The following is a 15,829-nucleotide window of genomic DNA, read 5'->3' on the forward strand; positions in this document are numbered from 1 at the left end:
AGAAGTAGTATACAGATTTAAAAATAGTCACAATATTTAAAAGTGGTATGCCTACTCATATTCATTAACAGAAGAAACGCTGTGGGAAAATATATGTAAACTACTTAAATTTTAAATCTGAAAGTGGTTGGGGATGGAAGAGATTTATTTTGTGCCCAATAACCATGATGCATGTTTATTAGAACAAACTGGGTACAAGTGTGACTGTATTCATTTTAATAAGGAAATGAGGAAGGAAAATAGACATTAAAAATTTTGAAAAGTTAAGCATTTGGAAATTTTATCATCATTTATAGGTTTCATTTTCACTTCTTTAACTTTCACTGCTACCTAGGTTAAATAACTATGCCCTCACCTACCCGCCTACTTACCCCCACTAGGGTGTAACATCTAATATTCAGAGAGAACCTGAATTTGCTTTAGAACTTCCTCAAGCTCTCTCAGAGAAAATCATCAAAAGAAAACAATTCATATTAAAAGTTAATACAATAGTATCTTTTTTCATTAGGACTTTAGCCAGAAGTTTCTGTAACTTTCCTTAAAGGATCAAAATATAAAAGAACGTATTGTTTTGAAAAATTATGCTTCATACTATGTGTAAGGCCTATAGCACAGAAACCGAAATTTTTTCTCCAAATAGTAATACTGTTTCAGTAACGACTATTTTCCAATGATATCTCAATATCCTACAAACAAGACAGTTTAATAAATTACTTACTTCAGGTCCTGCAGAAGGTCTTTTGCATTAAGCATGGTTATTAAAGAGGTGGTAGCTGCAGGAATTATGATAATGGGTGTTCGAGATCCTATAAAGACAAAATTTTCCAGGTAGAAAATATATTATTAGAAATTACACTTACTTTCCCTACTAAAAGTTAAAAGATTATAAATTGTAACTTTAACTCTTTTGATCTAAAAAATATTTTAAGCCAGTGGATATTTAAAAATATTTAATAATCAGTGTGGCTTGAGCACTGACAAATCAGAATGGATACCAAGCACAAACATGTGATATAGCTGCACAAGAAAATTATCAGGCCTGGTTTTGCAATCATTTACTTTTTAAAGTTAAGTTTAAAATCATATGCACAACCTCACCTTTCTTCTGATTTGGGGGAGGTCTTGCTTGAGAAACTGTGAAGAAAAAAAATCACAACTCTGTGTCATAAAAACCATATTCTTATTTTCAAACTTACAAATAAGGGGTATTTTTTAAATTATGTGTATTCACATATGACTAACTGTAATTCAGAAGACGTATTTTACAACTATCTTCTCAACACTCTGTTTGATGAAAATATTAAAATGCACTATTCAGCAATCTGTAGTCAAAAGGAAAGTGAATATACAACATCCATAGTTCTGTTTTCTGCAGTTTCAGTTAACTGCAGTCCACTGTGGTCTGAAAATATTAAATAGAAAATTTCAGAAACAAATAATTCACAAGATTGAAACTGCACATCTTTCTCAGGAGCATAATGAAATCTCACTGCCCCAACCAGGATGTGAATGCTCTCTTTGTCCAGCATATCCACATTCTATACACTACCCACCCTTTAGTCACTCAGTAGTCATCTCCCTCACTGTTATCACAGTGCTTGTTTCAAGTAGCCGTTGTTTTACTTACGAACGGCCCCAAAGTGCAAGAGTGATAAGGCTGACAATTCGGATATGCCACTACCAAAGTAAACACATTGTTTCCCTTAGGTGAAAAGGTGAAAATCTCTACTTAGTAAGAAAAGAAAAAAAATAAAATCACATCCCGAGGTTGCTAACATCTACAATAAAAATACTGAATCTACCATCCATGTAACTGTGAAGAAAAAGAAATTTGTGCTACTTTTGCCTTTGTACCTCAAACTGCGAAAGTTTCAGCCACAGTGAGTGATAGTGTTAAGATGGAAAAGGCACTAAATTTATGGGAGACATAAGAGAAACATGTTCTGGTTGACCGAATCTGGTTTGGTACTATCCCTCCCTGGTTTCAGGTATCCACTGGGGGTCTTGGAATGTATGCCCTGCTAGTAAGTGGGGACTACTGTATTACAATGCCAGGCACTGAGTATCTTACATTCATGGATGTTCAGGTCTAGGAAAAAAGAGAAGAGAGAGACAAAGAATAAATAATTTCTTTTTTTTTTTTTTTTTTTGAGACAGAGTCTCGCTGTCGCCCAGGCTGGAGTGCAGTGGCACGATATCTTGGCTCACTGCAGGCTCCGCCCCCCGGGGTTCACGCCATTCTCCTGCCTCAGCCTCCCAAGTAGCTGGGACTACAGGCACCTGCCACCTCGCCCAGCTAATTTTTTGTATTTTTAGTAGAGACGGGGTTTCACCGTGTTAGCCAGGATGGTCTCGATCTCCTGACCTCGTGAAACGCCCGCCTCGGCCTCCCAAAGTGCTGGGGTTACAGGTGTGAGCCACTGCGCCCGGCCAAAATAATTTCATAATAAGCTGATTACCACTGTAATAACTGTGAAAACAGAGTATAAGAGCAAATACTACTGTGCAAAGTGCGAATACGCTTAACCATTTTGGAAGAAAAGGAAAGAAGTTATTGAGAGCTAAGGCTAAAGGATTCCTTTTATTTTTTTTTCTTTCTTTTAAAAATTCTTGTCTCTTTTTAGGTGAGAAATACAGCATTACAGGTAATCAGTCATGTATATGTGAAGGTCTATATTATCTGAAAATGACCATATGATTGATTGTGATCATGTTATAAATAGACAAATCTTCCTATCTTTTTTCTTTTTAACAGAAACAGGGTCTTGCTATGTCACCCAGGGTTGATCTCGAACTCCTGAGCTCAAGCTACTCTCCCACCTCAGCCTCCCAAAGTGGTGGGATTACAGGGGTGAGCCACTGAGCCTGGCCCATATGTTTGTATTTTGTTTATATACAATGAACTTTTAATGCTTAGAAATATTTGTTGACATAATGGTAATAATAACCTAACACAAGATGAATACATCTTAGGATAAAAAGTGCTGCAAGTTCTATTTTCAGTATTTGACCATACAATAACTCAATGTGCTACAAGCTGTGCTCGAGTTTTGTTTTTTAAATGACAAAAATAAAGAAAAATTTAGGAGACTTAAAATTCTAATTCAATGTCAGTTCTTAAAAATGGATACCACCTTTAAAGTGAATAACACAGCACACACACTTTTGGAAAATGTTCTATTTAAAAAGCAGCAAAATGCTACATTTTCACTAATTCTTTGTAATCCTTTGTATAGCTCTCTCATCATGATAAACTATTGTAGGATTCAGCAGTATGACCTTCCCAGCCACAGAAAGCAGATAACTATATACACAAACACATACTGAGACATATGCCTTTACTATTACAGTTTTCTCATCTTTCTTCTTGCAGAGAAAAAAATACTAGAATTTTCTTAAATCAATTTGAGAAATGGAGGGTCATGAATAAATCTGATTGGCTACATAGTGTCATGTGGAATATAATATAGTCTCGGTAAATATTTGGCATTTGTTGGAGAGATAAAGGGATAACAGGATGGATAAACAGGAAACAGGAGTTGTTATCATGACTAAAGGGAACTACAAAAAAACAGAGGTTTCAAGAAAGAAATCTGTGATGGACAGATGGAAGGAAGGCAGAGAGCGGGGAGAGGAAGAGAGGGAAGAAGAAAGAGAGAGCAAGGGAGAAATCTCTGACTGAAGTACTGTTGGATTTGGTAAGGAAATCCACAAATGCCCTCAGGAATTTAGGCAAACATTTACTGAACTCAAGGCTGAGAAGACCCAATATAAGTAAAAGGCAAAATAAAAAAACTCACAAATGTTAAAAATAAAGTTTAGAGGTTTGGTTAAAAAAAATAACTGCGAAAGAATATAAACAAGTTCCCTAGTATGTAAGGACCCAGGCTGAGACACTGTGATGAACATGTCAATGAGAAGCTTGATCTTAAAGGGGGAGGGGGAGAGAAACATAAGGAGTTTGTATGACAGAGTGATCAACAGGAAAGGTCTATACTCAGATTATTTTAGTTCATATCCTTATTTTGACACTGTCTAGGCAAGTTGATTAACTTTGCTCGGCCTCAGTTTCCTCAATCATAAAAGAGATAATAGTTTCTATATCTTGATACTGCTGTGAGAATTTAAAAAATAATAATGCATGCTAAAGTCCTCAATTAGGTGTTAGCACATACTTACCATTTACTGAATCCTGCAACTACAGTAGATGCTAACTGCTGCCACTTCTACTACTACCACTACTCAAGTAAGTGTGCTAATTGCCAATTTACAAGCTGAGAATAAACCATAAGAAAAATTACTGTTGTTTTGTTTGATTTCAAATAAATTAGATTCTTAAGAAACATTTATTCGGAGCCTATGTACAAGCATCGCTGCTAAGTTATTATTAAATTGCAAATAAAACAGAAGTAATTCCTGCCCTCAAAGAGCTTTCAGCAGAGTACGGGAGCCCAGAACATAAACAAAAATGCAACCACATAATCTAATTGGAACACATACTAAAGGAACAAAATGAATGCATACTGGCAGAAAAGTGTCCTTTAGATATAATGCAAAAAGCTTCTCACAGAAAGTGGCATTTAAGCTGAAATTTGAAAGATGAAAACAAGCCAACTTCCCAAGAACAAGTAGGCGAACAGTCTAGATAAGAGGTAGGAATGCGGGCAAATACCATAGGCAGGAAGAAACTGCTGCCCTTACGGAACTGAACAAAGCAAATGTGTAGTCCACAGGGAAGAAAGGAAGAATGGCAGGAGATGAGGTTACAAATATATGCAGAGACCAATTCATGTAGGGCTTTTTAAGCAATATTAAGATCATATTTAAGTGCCAATGGAAAGTCCTATAACTATTAAGCCAGAAAGTGACAAGATTTTATTTTCATGTCACAAGTCTGGAAGAAAAAAAAACAATGGATTTGGACAAAGGATCGAAAAGAGTACAAGTGTGAAGGCAGAAAGCTCAGGACTATTACAACAGTCAACAATGGTGCTACTCAAACTATGTGTGGTTGAGTTTTTGTTTTAAATTCCAATTCAAAGCCAACTAAATAAAATATAATATCAATGAATTTCTAGAAAGATGATTATGTACTCAGATGCTATGACACTATTTTACCCTCAATTTCTATATCTATTTTGTTGGCACCAGAAATAAAAAGGTGCCACCAGAAATAAAAAGGTTGACACCAGGCAACTGACCACACTGAGACCCACTGGTCTAGAGATAATGATGGTTTCTACTTGAGTTGTGGTAGTGGAGATGAAGAAAAATACATAAATTTGGAATACAGAAAAGGCACATCTGACAGAACCCACCAACAGAAAAGGAGTAAGGAAATGTGATGAATAAAGAATAACTTCCAAGTTTTTGATTTAAGAAACAAAGTTGATTGTGGAGTCACTCTATGAAAAAGCAGAAGACTATAGAGTAACAGACCTTGAGGAAAATAGCAGGGAAAAATTTATCTTAATTAGTTTTAAAATGCCTATGGCAAATCCAAATGTTACACAGACAGTTAATATAAGATACCAGAGGTTTGAACTGGAGATAACAAATTTGAAAATCATCAGCACATAGATTTAAAACTATGGGATAAGAGGACAAGTGCTCCTTCCCTAATAATACTCTTATAATTTCTTATGCCTGTCTTTAATCTCTTAATCCTATTATCTTCGTAAGCTGAGAATGTATGTACAGGACCACTATTGTACAAATTGATTGTAAAACGTGTGTTTGAACAATATGAAATCAGTGCACCTTGAAAAAGAACAGAGTAACAACAATTTTCAGGGAACAAGGGAAGATAACCATAAGGTCTGACTGCCTGTGGGGTCGGGCAGAATGGAGCCATATTTTTCTTCTTGCAGACAGCCTATGAACGGGCATGCAAGTAAGAGAGATATCGCTGAATTATTTTCCCAGCAAGGAATACCCTGGGGAAGGAATGCATTCGTCAGGGCAGGTCTATAAAGGGCTGCTCTGGGAGTGTCTGTCTTATGTGGTTGAGATAAGGACTGAAATATGCCCTGGTCTCCTGCAGTGCCCTCAAGGTTACTAGGATTGGGAAATTCCAGCCTGGTAAATTTTGGTCAGATGGGTTCTCTGCTCTCGAACCCTGTTTTCTGTTAAGATGTTTATCAAGACAATACGTGCACAGTGGGACATAGACCTTCATCAGTAATTCTAATTTTGCCTTTGCCTTGTGATCTTTATTGCCCTTTGAAGCATGTGATCTTTGTGACCTACTCCCTGTTCGTATACCCCTTTTAAAATCCCTAATAAAAACCCCTCCCCTTTTAAAATCCCTAATAAAAACTTGCTGGTTTTGCAGCTCAGGGGACATCACAGACCTACCAATATGTGATGTTACCCCTGCAGGTCCAGCTGTAAAATTCCTCTCTTTGTACTCTTTCTCTTTATTTCTCAGACAGGCTGACGCTTATGGAAAATAAAAAGAACCTACATTGAAATATTGGGGGCTGGTTCCCCCAATACTTTCAAATGCCTGTATTTATGAATCCACTGGAAAACATGTGCCTCTTGTTAGTTATATTCCATAAATGAATTCTGAGAGGTTGGAAATTTTTAGAGCTTTAGAGGTTTAAAGTGTTTAACTGTAAACACTTTAAAACATTAAATTTACCCAGAGACTTGCCTGGCACAACAGCACTAAATAAATATTTGATGAAATGAGATATAAAAATTTGTAAATGCTCAAAAACAGAACTCCACCCTTGAGGTATCTCACTCAGAAAGAGAATAGGTGGGACAGTCTCTCATTTCCAAATTATCCAAACTCTACCCAACAAATAACAGTTATATTTCTATAATCCCCCTTCTTACACTGGCCATATATATTATGGGCATTCACATTTTTCAGATTTTAAAGAAATAATACTAGTGTACATGTCAGATATTAAACAATATCCCTTCAAAACTGGGCTGCACCCCCATAAGCAGATGCATTTAACATTTTGGCAGCAAAATAAAAATACACTAATTAGGACAAATAAAGCCTTCAAACTACTACTATCCATTCCAATCAAGTCTTATTGCTGAATGAGAGAGAAAACCTTAATTATTTTAGAATGGTGGGTAGGAAATGTGGATGTATGGGTGTGAAGCAGTTAAGTGGAAGTAGAAGGCAGAAAGTTCACATGGATGAGCATTAGAATATCTGAGGTATGACGAGACATTCGTTCAGAGTAATTTCCACTGGTTTAATCCCCAGGGCACTTTAGCTAAAAAGCTAGAACATTAAGAGGTGAAAAGACTTAGAACCCCTTACTTTACACATATGATCTTCCCCTAGCCACATACCTGGCTAGTAAAATCCAGTCCCTTTAATTTTGTCACAAGACACATCTGAACAAAATGGTTTGTTTAGGTATCAGTGCCTCTCCCAGCCCTTTCCTTATATACTAACTTATTTTATGAAAATGTGAAACAGAAAAAATTTTACATCACAGATTCTAAGTTAAAATCCTCAGGTGGTGGCTTTCCACCTTTTATATAATACCATTTCTGACATACCATAACCTCCCATCCCTACCTTACAAAGAAAAACAAACGATTCTCTTATCTGTGATTCAACTGCCTCCACAATATTCCTATACTTCATGTTCAGTATTCTTTGGGCCCAACTTCATCTGTTCATCCCTATTTCCTTCACTTTTTTCTTCCTTCCTGTAAAAAGCTCCTTTAGCTTCTCTTAGTTTCTGGACAAGAGCCTATTATATAGAAATTCAAATAATATTTGTTGAATTTAATTGTTCTTCTTATACTCTCACGATGGATTCTGGTTTGATATCTCTACTGAAAATTAGTCATGTCATCTTAATCAATTACATCCAATCTAGTCTAACAAGGCTGACAGAGCACTCCTCTTCTCCATACCTACTTAAAAACAGCAATGACAAAAATTTCAAACAAACCTACTGTCAAACAAGAAACAAAAACAAAAAAAGGAAATACTAGCCACATCTAAGAGGAGTATGAATACAGGACATAGGGAAATCACACTGCAAAAACATCCCAATATAAGCCCCATGTACCATACTTTTGATGTGCCTCCAGAAAATATTTAATATTCATAATCTACATAATTTTAGAATTAGCCTGTGTACATACTATGAATAGGAGGATATCCAAATCTGCACTACTGATACTGTGAAATTTATGCAGAAGATTCAGTTAACTTCTTGCCTGTGCCTTTCCAATCCTTTATTTTCTTTCTTCATACTCACTTTCAACGGCACTGATGAGTTTAAAAAAAAAGGGTGGGGAGGGGGAGACAGGTGGTATAGCCTAGCACTGAAATTATGCTAAATAAATGTAAAAATAAAACAAACACCAAACACCAAAAACAAACCCGAAAGACCAAAAATAAATATAGGGTTGGTATCTAAATGATCTATAAAGATCAGTCTTTTTAGGTACTAGGAATAGGGGGAAGAATTTTTCTAAAATAACTTCAATACCACCTTTGCTTAATACATTTTTAAAAAATGATACAGAATTTTAGGTGTTCAACACAGATATCTCAAGTTCTAAGCATCAAAGCTGAATATGATTCTATCAAAATTATAATTCTGTGCTGCTGCAGGAAAAAAATTCACATCTGTACATACTACCACAGAACTATGACAGAACTGATGAAAGGATGGATATACATAAATAGCTTTTAAACATTTAAAAATGTTTTAAAACATGTTTCTAAAATCTTAACCAAAATGAAAACATTTTCTTAAAAATTTTCTTTAACACTTCACTATATCTATTTATTCAAGTAAATGTTCCATAGTATAAATTCATTATTGAAAAACAGTGTTTTATAACCTATTTTATCAATGACCTTTGAATCAAACTGGGGAAAACATTACTTCAGTAAAGAATACCAGCTGGGCACGGTGGCTCAAGCCTGTAATCTCAGCACTTTGGGAGGCCGAGGCAGGTGGAATATGACATCAGGAGATCGAGACCATTCTGACTAACACGGTGAAACCCCATCTCTACTAAAAATACAAAAAATTAGCCGGGTGAGGTGGTGGGCGCCTGTAGTCCCAGCTACATGGGAGGCTGAGGCAGGAGAATGGCATGAACCCAGGAGGCAGAGCTTGCAGTGAGCCGAGATGGCGTCACTGTACTACAGCCTGGGCGACAGAGCAAGACTCTGTCTCAAAAAAAATGTATATATATATATAAAAAAAACAAAATCCAGTTCAGCTGCTTAATACACTATAGGAAAATAAATAATTTACTATGCTTTCACTTTATTTCTTTATGTCTTTCTGCTAAAAACATGAAGATTTATTAATGACGCTGACTGAAGTTTAGCAAGCATTTTATGTATATTATCAGTTTTGAGATCTGCTTAAACAGTATCAACAGTCTTCAAAGAAACATGACTTTGCAATGTATTTTAAGTAAAATTTAAATTTGTTCAAAGCATTATACACATACTAAAAAACTTGCACTGTTACGATCTTTTGAAAGAAAACAAAAAGCAAAGTTCTATATTTTTACCTGGTCTTGGTACTGGCTGGGCTGCAGGAGTCTGAGTCTTCCGGGCAGATGCACCCTCCTGTAAAAGAATAAGAATTGATGTATAAGATCAAAGTTTCTTTACATAATAAACACTTTAATTATTGCAAAGAAATCTCATATCTCTCTATCTCTTGTTCTGTTTTTCTCACTCAATTGGTTACTCCACTGAACATGTTATGACCTACAGTTTAAGAAAAAAATAAAAATGAAAACTCTCCTGATCTTTTATGCTATTAGTCATGAGATAATAAACATCTTTAGCATAAAATAAACTTAGTTACTACAGAGTAGTTACTGTAAGCATGTAATATTTTTAAATGATTTGCTTAACTGCTGACAATTTTAATATTCTCAGAAATGTCACTGCCTGTTCTAAAATCAAGTCAACCTTTTTTTCTCTAGACAATCTCAAAATAAATAAATGATATATACCCTCCTGTTGGAAAAACCTAAAATATGTTATATTGGAATGTATTTAAAAAAATAAACATTTCAAATAATTAAATGCCTTTAAAATATTCAGGAAAAATCACATTTATAAAGAAGAGATGTTACATTTGAATTAAGAGCAGATGAGAGTATCTTAAAAACTAAATAACAAATCTCAATACTTACTGAAAATGTAAGATGTACATGGAAATATGGTAAGTGTTGAAGTACATCAATTATATACTCAAGGATAGATGCCTCTGAAATGCTTAAGATTCTTAAAATGTCTGTTTTTAGTGCAATAGTTTCAATCATATTCACAGTGATATTTCATAATATATTTTTCTTTATAGAAAGTTGCAAGTGTAAATTTCATAACTATGAATTCATAAAGACTTCACACTAGTTGTACATAACAGAAGGAAATTTGACAAATATCAGGGGAGGTACATAAATACATAAAAATTAAAATCAATATTAGCATCACAAAAAACATTTCCAAAGAAATACTGCTAAATACTAATTATAATTACATTACATTCTCTTCAAAATTTGAGATGGTAAACGTGGTAAAACTGTTTGAAATAGCAGGCTATCCCATAGTATTTTTTAAAAAAAAATGACTATAAAAATGAGTACAAGAGAAAAAAGACTTTCACTTCAATACAGTGGTATTCCTAGCATTCAGTTAGAACATCACAGAAACCATTCTTTATTACAAGAAACAACAGCCGCAGGAGCAGGTAGGTAGCAAAAACTCCAAGAAGAAAAAAAAAAAAAAAAAAGACACCTGAGGACAGCAAAATATCCTTTTTCCAATATTCTCACTATTGCGCATTTAATTATTAATATATTGGTGTATTTACTACTGAGTCATTCTGGGTGCTGGTTTCATAGATGTATTGTTCGTAAAAATTTATCAAGCATACTTATGATATGGTTTTCCTCCAATTATCTAACATTCATGTAAACCTTTAAATGTAAAAAAAAAAACAGTGAGTCATAATTAAGGTGGAGAGTATATCAAATATTTAACATCATTATGATGTGGGGGAACCTTCTGATTATATTTGTCTCTAAGTTCATGTTAGGGGACATAACTGTTTTTATTCTTTTTTGTAATTCCAGTACCTGGAGCATAGTAGGCTCTGGGCACTGCAGCTAGTTGAACTGAACTGCACCTAGATTTTTAAAAAATCAGAAGCCAGGGCATAATCATTAAATAGGAATCCATTAAAAGGAACATTAGCCCCTATATAAAGAATCAACTAGACATTATATAATAAGAGTAAACTAATCATATTACTTACCTATTCTAGTATGTAAATACTGACTCGTGGGGATGTGATTTAAGAGGAAAAACAGAAAATGAGACAGAAAAACAATGAGCACGCATATATGCAGACATCTTCTGTCCACATTTAACCATGAGTCTGGTTAGATTCAAATCAAAGCCCTTCTTTTTTTTTTGGAATAGAGTAGCCTAAGTTCAAAATCACCAGAATAAAAATTATGTGCATATAAAGATAACTACACAAACCCAAAGTGATCCAACTAACTACTGAATTAGCTGTACACCTGTACTATATAACAAAGAGTACGAATTTTACAACATGGGTCAGGCAAAAGGTATAAGCATATGTAAATAATATGGGGGAAAAAAACCTTTTCCACTATAAACTGTAACCCTTAGGAATTTTTGTCTACTTTTGAATAAGCTCAAAACTTGATCCTTTTAAATACCAATAATGGATATTTTCTGTTTTCCTAGTAATAATCCTTGCTTGATGACCCAATCACTCCCTTTTGGCAATAAGTTCTATCCCCTGGTCACTAGGAAAGGTTTATATCCTAGACTACATCAATCAAAAGTCCTTCTCTGGGATTATTTTTTATAGACTAGAGCTAGCTGTTAAAAACACTAGCTATAAGGAAATAAGCCCAAAATCACTGATGATGATGACCCTTGACTCATGGAGAAAATGTATTGGCAGAAAGAGAGAATTAAGCTATAACGCAAGAAAAGAGGTAGAATATAATACCCTTTATAATACCTACTATCTATTTCTAGTGGCCTGCAAGACCTACTTTACCCTTAACCATTCTTGATTATATGAGTCAAATCTCCCATCTCAGCACTCTACAAACCCCGCACACACTTTCGTTTGCCTCAGTTGAATCAAAGTCCTGTCAGTTGCAATAGAAAAAAAAATGTTACCTAATTTTGTCTTCTCAAGACTTACTGAAAATTTCAGTTGTCGAGGTCGGTATAGTATAACTTTAATTTTGAGTTGGTATACACACCCCCCCCCGCCAATACACACACAGTTATACAGCTGTGACACAACAACAGACTAATGACAAAACAGTAGAATATGACCTTCTTGGAAGAAAACTGGGAAGTTCTTTGCAAATCACGCCATGAATTTATAGCCGTTTCTAGGACCCCCCAGCCAACACCACCCAAGAGGCTAAAAGCACATTCTACTCTGATTTCCATTATTTTTAAGTAAAGGTGGAGTAGTCACTGCATAAGGGATTGCAGAAATCAACCCCACCACCCTCCACCCTGAAGATGAAGAGACAAAGGTGAAGTCATTTTTCAAAGGCTATACGCATGCGCTCGCACACACACACACACACACACACACACACACACACACGGAAAGCATTAAGAAACAGAAAAAATAATCTGGAATATGGAACAGACTGACAATTCTATATTTTTAAAGATTTGGATTGGAAGAAAAAACACTACCCAGCTGGGAAAAGAAAGGTATCGGCACAAAAACAAAAGAGCTGACAAGTTGTGCTAACTGGAGAGGAAAACCTGCTTTCTCTTGAAAAGTCAGAAGCATTATAATTTCACCAAGACTTGAGGCATTCTAGAAAAGTAATAACTGAATTAACACAGAAGGGAAAAACAGTGAGAAAACCACATTTTCGAAGAATAAAAATACAAAACCAAGTATGCTGTTTACAAGCAATCCTTGCTTTCATTATTATAGCAAATGAGATCATCTAAAATCTTCTGATATTTGCAAAGTACCAGTATGTGCTGCTTAAACTAGTGGAATAAATATCGTAATATATAATACCATCAGAAAAAAATTTTTGTTGCAAGTGAAAAAGAATACGCTATATATATTATATTTAATTTTAAAATGTTACCTGAAACAGTGAAATACTGAAAACTTTTTTTTAAAAAAACAGGATCTCACTCACCCAGGCTGGAGTGCAGTGGTGCAATCTTGGCTCACTGCAGCCTTGACCTCTGGGGTTTAAGCAATTTTCCCACCTCAGCCTCCAGGTACGCACCACCATGCCAGGCTAGTTTTTGTTTTTTTTGTTGTTGTTGTTTTTTTTGGTGGGGACACGGTTTCGCCATGTTGCCCAGGCTGGTATCAAACTCCTGAGCTCAAGGCTCCCAAAGTGCTAGGGTTACAGGTGTGTACCACCACGCTTGGCCTGAAAGTTTTTATGAAGAAAACATATATAGAACATATGTGCAGACTCCAGGAGTTTCCGATCTACTTTTCTGTTGTATTAATAAGGGCAAAAGTCACATACGTTTTAAAAATTATTTAAATATTAGTCATACCCTTGAATGCTTTTACCTTTATTTTAAAAAGTAACTTATTCCTATGAAATCTGGATAATTAGAATTCCCAAAGATTAGAATGTTTAAATATGTGTGTGAATCTCTTTTTTTTTTTTTTTTTTTTGAGATGGAGTCTTGCTCTGTCCCCCAGGTTGGAGTGCAGTGGTGCCATCTCGGCTCACTGCAACCTCTGCCTCCCAAGCTCAAGAAATTCTCCTGCTTCAGCCACTCAAGTAGCTGGGACTACAGGTGCGCACCATCAATGTCTGGCTAATGTTTGTATTTTTAGTAGAAACAGGGTTTCACCATGTTGGCCAGGCTGGTCTCAAACTCCTGACCTCAAGTGACCCACCCGCCTCTGCCTCCCAAAGTGCTGGGATTACAGGCATGAGCCATCACGCCTGGCCTGAATTTCTAAACACATGAATGAGTCTTTTTTTTAAGGGATCAGGCCTCATTTTGTTGCACAGATTGGTCTCAAACTTCAAGCAATCCTCCTGCCTTGCCCTCCTAAAGCGCAGGGATTGCAGGAGAGAGCCACCATGTCCAGCTAGTCTTAAAAGAGTGTTTTGAGAAACCTGTTGTAGAAAAAGGAAACAGCAATTCTGGGGACAAATTACAATGAGGCTAAAAAACATAAAGGATTTTAGAAGCAAAACATTTCAACACATATAAAAAGCACAATTTTTTTAAGACTTCTTATAACCTTGAGGTATATGTATACAATATGTTGCTAACATAGAAAACAATTAACATACTTATAAAGCATAGTACTTCCTTCCCTTTAAATATACAGATAAAGGGCTATAAAATTTAAAAATAAATTTATCTTTCTTTCCCTAAGCCCAGAAACTCTCTCCAGAGAAGTAACCACTTAAATGGCTGAGACATGTTCTCTCTTATCACCCAACCTCTAAACAAACTGATTAAGATAGATGTTGCATCTATTGTACGATGAGAAAATAAAACTAAAACAAACAAACAAGCAAAAACCAGTTACTTGCCCCAGGTCACATGGCTACTAAGCAGAACAGATCTGGGCCTTTTTGAATCCAAAGCCTATGCTTCCTAACTACTAATACCTTGTAACCTCTGATTTGAGGACTTCCCTTCACAAACTTTTTTCTCTCTTTCCTCGTTCTCTCTCTTCCCATAATTCCAATGTTCCCCTGTCTTGACCTTTTGGCATTTTGTGGATACCTTTATCATTTTTGTGCTACTATACCAAAATAACACAGACTGGGCAATCTGTAAATAACAGAAACATACTTCTCAAAATTCTGAAGGCTGGAAAATCCAAGATCAAGGCACCTGCAGGTCTGTGTCTCTCTGCTTCCAAGATGATGTCTTATTGTTGCATCCTCTGGAGGGGACAGACAGTGTCTTCACATGGTGGAAGGTGGAAGGGCAAAAAAGGATTTAAGCTAATTCCCTCCAGCCTTTTACAGGGCATTAATTCATTTATAAAGACCATGCCCTCATGACTTAATCACTTTCCAAATGGTCCTACTTCTTAATATCACCACAGTGGGGATTAATTTTCAACACATAAATTTTGGGAGGCATTCAGACCATAACACCTCATTATACTATATAATTCCCTACTTATTTGTCTGCTTCCCCCAATCAGACTGCAAGGTACTTTACTTCGCATCAGAAACTATTACTCCTCCAATCTTGATACAGCCAGGTGCATGGGAGGTGTTTAATCACTATACACTGACTAATTAAAACAAATATATTTGCCTTAGAATTACTGATTCATGACTATTACATCGAGTAAAAACTGTTTTATCTATTAAATGAATATGGCAAAAATAACTGTCACACAGGATTATTAAGAGAATTAAACATTCATTCTTTCCACATACACTTTTTTTTTTTCTTTTTTTTTAAGATGGTATCTCACTTTGTTGCCCAGGCTGGAGTGCAGTGGCGCAATCTCAACTCACTGCAACCTCTACCTCCCAGTTCAAGCGATTCTTGTACCTCAGCCTCCCCAGTAGCTGGGAGTGCAGGCGTGCACCATCAAACCTGGCTAATTTTTCTATTTTTAGTAGAGACAGGGTTTCACCATGTTGGCCAGGCTGGTCTTGAACTCCTGACCTCAAGTGATCCACCCGCCTCGGCCTTCCAAAGTGCTGGGATTAAAGGCATGAGCCACCGCACCCGGCCTCTACATACACTTACTGAAAGCATAGTTAAGTGCCAAATAAGAAAACAGAAATGCAGAAATATAAACAAGAGCAC

The 15,829-nt window shown here is 35.8% G+C and overlaps 1 protein-coding gene across 2 annotated transcripts in view; it reads right to left on the reverse strand.

Moving 5' to 3' along the window:
• The window catches only part of CDC73 (cell division cycle 73), a 131,348-nt gene that overhangs the window by 39,575 nt on the left and 75,944 nt on the right, over window positions 1–15,829 (reverse strand). Inside the window, exons 11-14 of one of the 2 annotated variants that reach the window (XM_063613733.1) lie at window positions 9,529–9,586; window positions 2,072–2,089; window positions 1,099–1,134; window positions 719–806 (exon numbers count right to left, since the gene is read on the reverse strand). In XM_063613733.1, coding sequence (XP_063469803.1) covers window positions 719–806; window positions 1,099–1,134; window positions 2,072–2,089; window positions 9,529–9,586 — 200 coding nt within the window. The remainder of the gene's footprint in view (window positions 1–718; window positions 807–1,098; window positions 1,135–2,071; window positions 2,090–9,528; window positions 9,587–15,829) is intronic. The other variant, XM_055235011.2, reaches the window with a different exon arrangement.

This window comes from Symphalangus syndactylus, chromosome 19, assembly GCF_028878055.3.
Source record: "Symphalangus syndactylus isolate Jambi chromosome 19, NHGRI_mSymSyn1-v2.1_pri, whole genome shotgun sequence".
Classification (NCBI taxonomy): Eukaryota; Metazoa; Chordata; class Mammalia; order Primates; family Hylobatidae; genus Symphalangus; species Symphalangus syndactylus.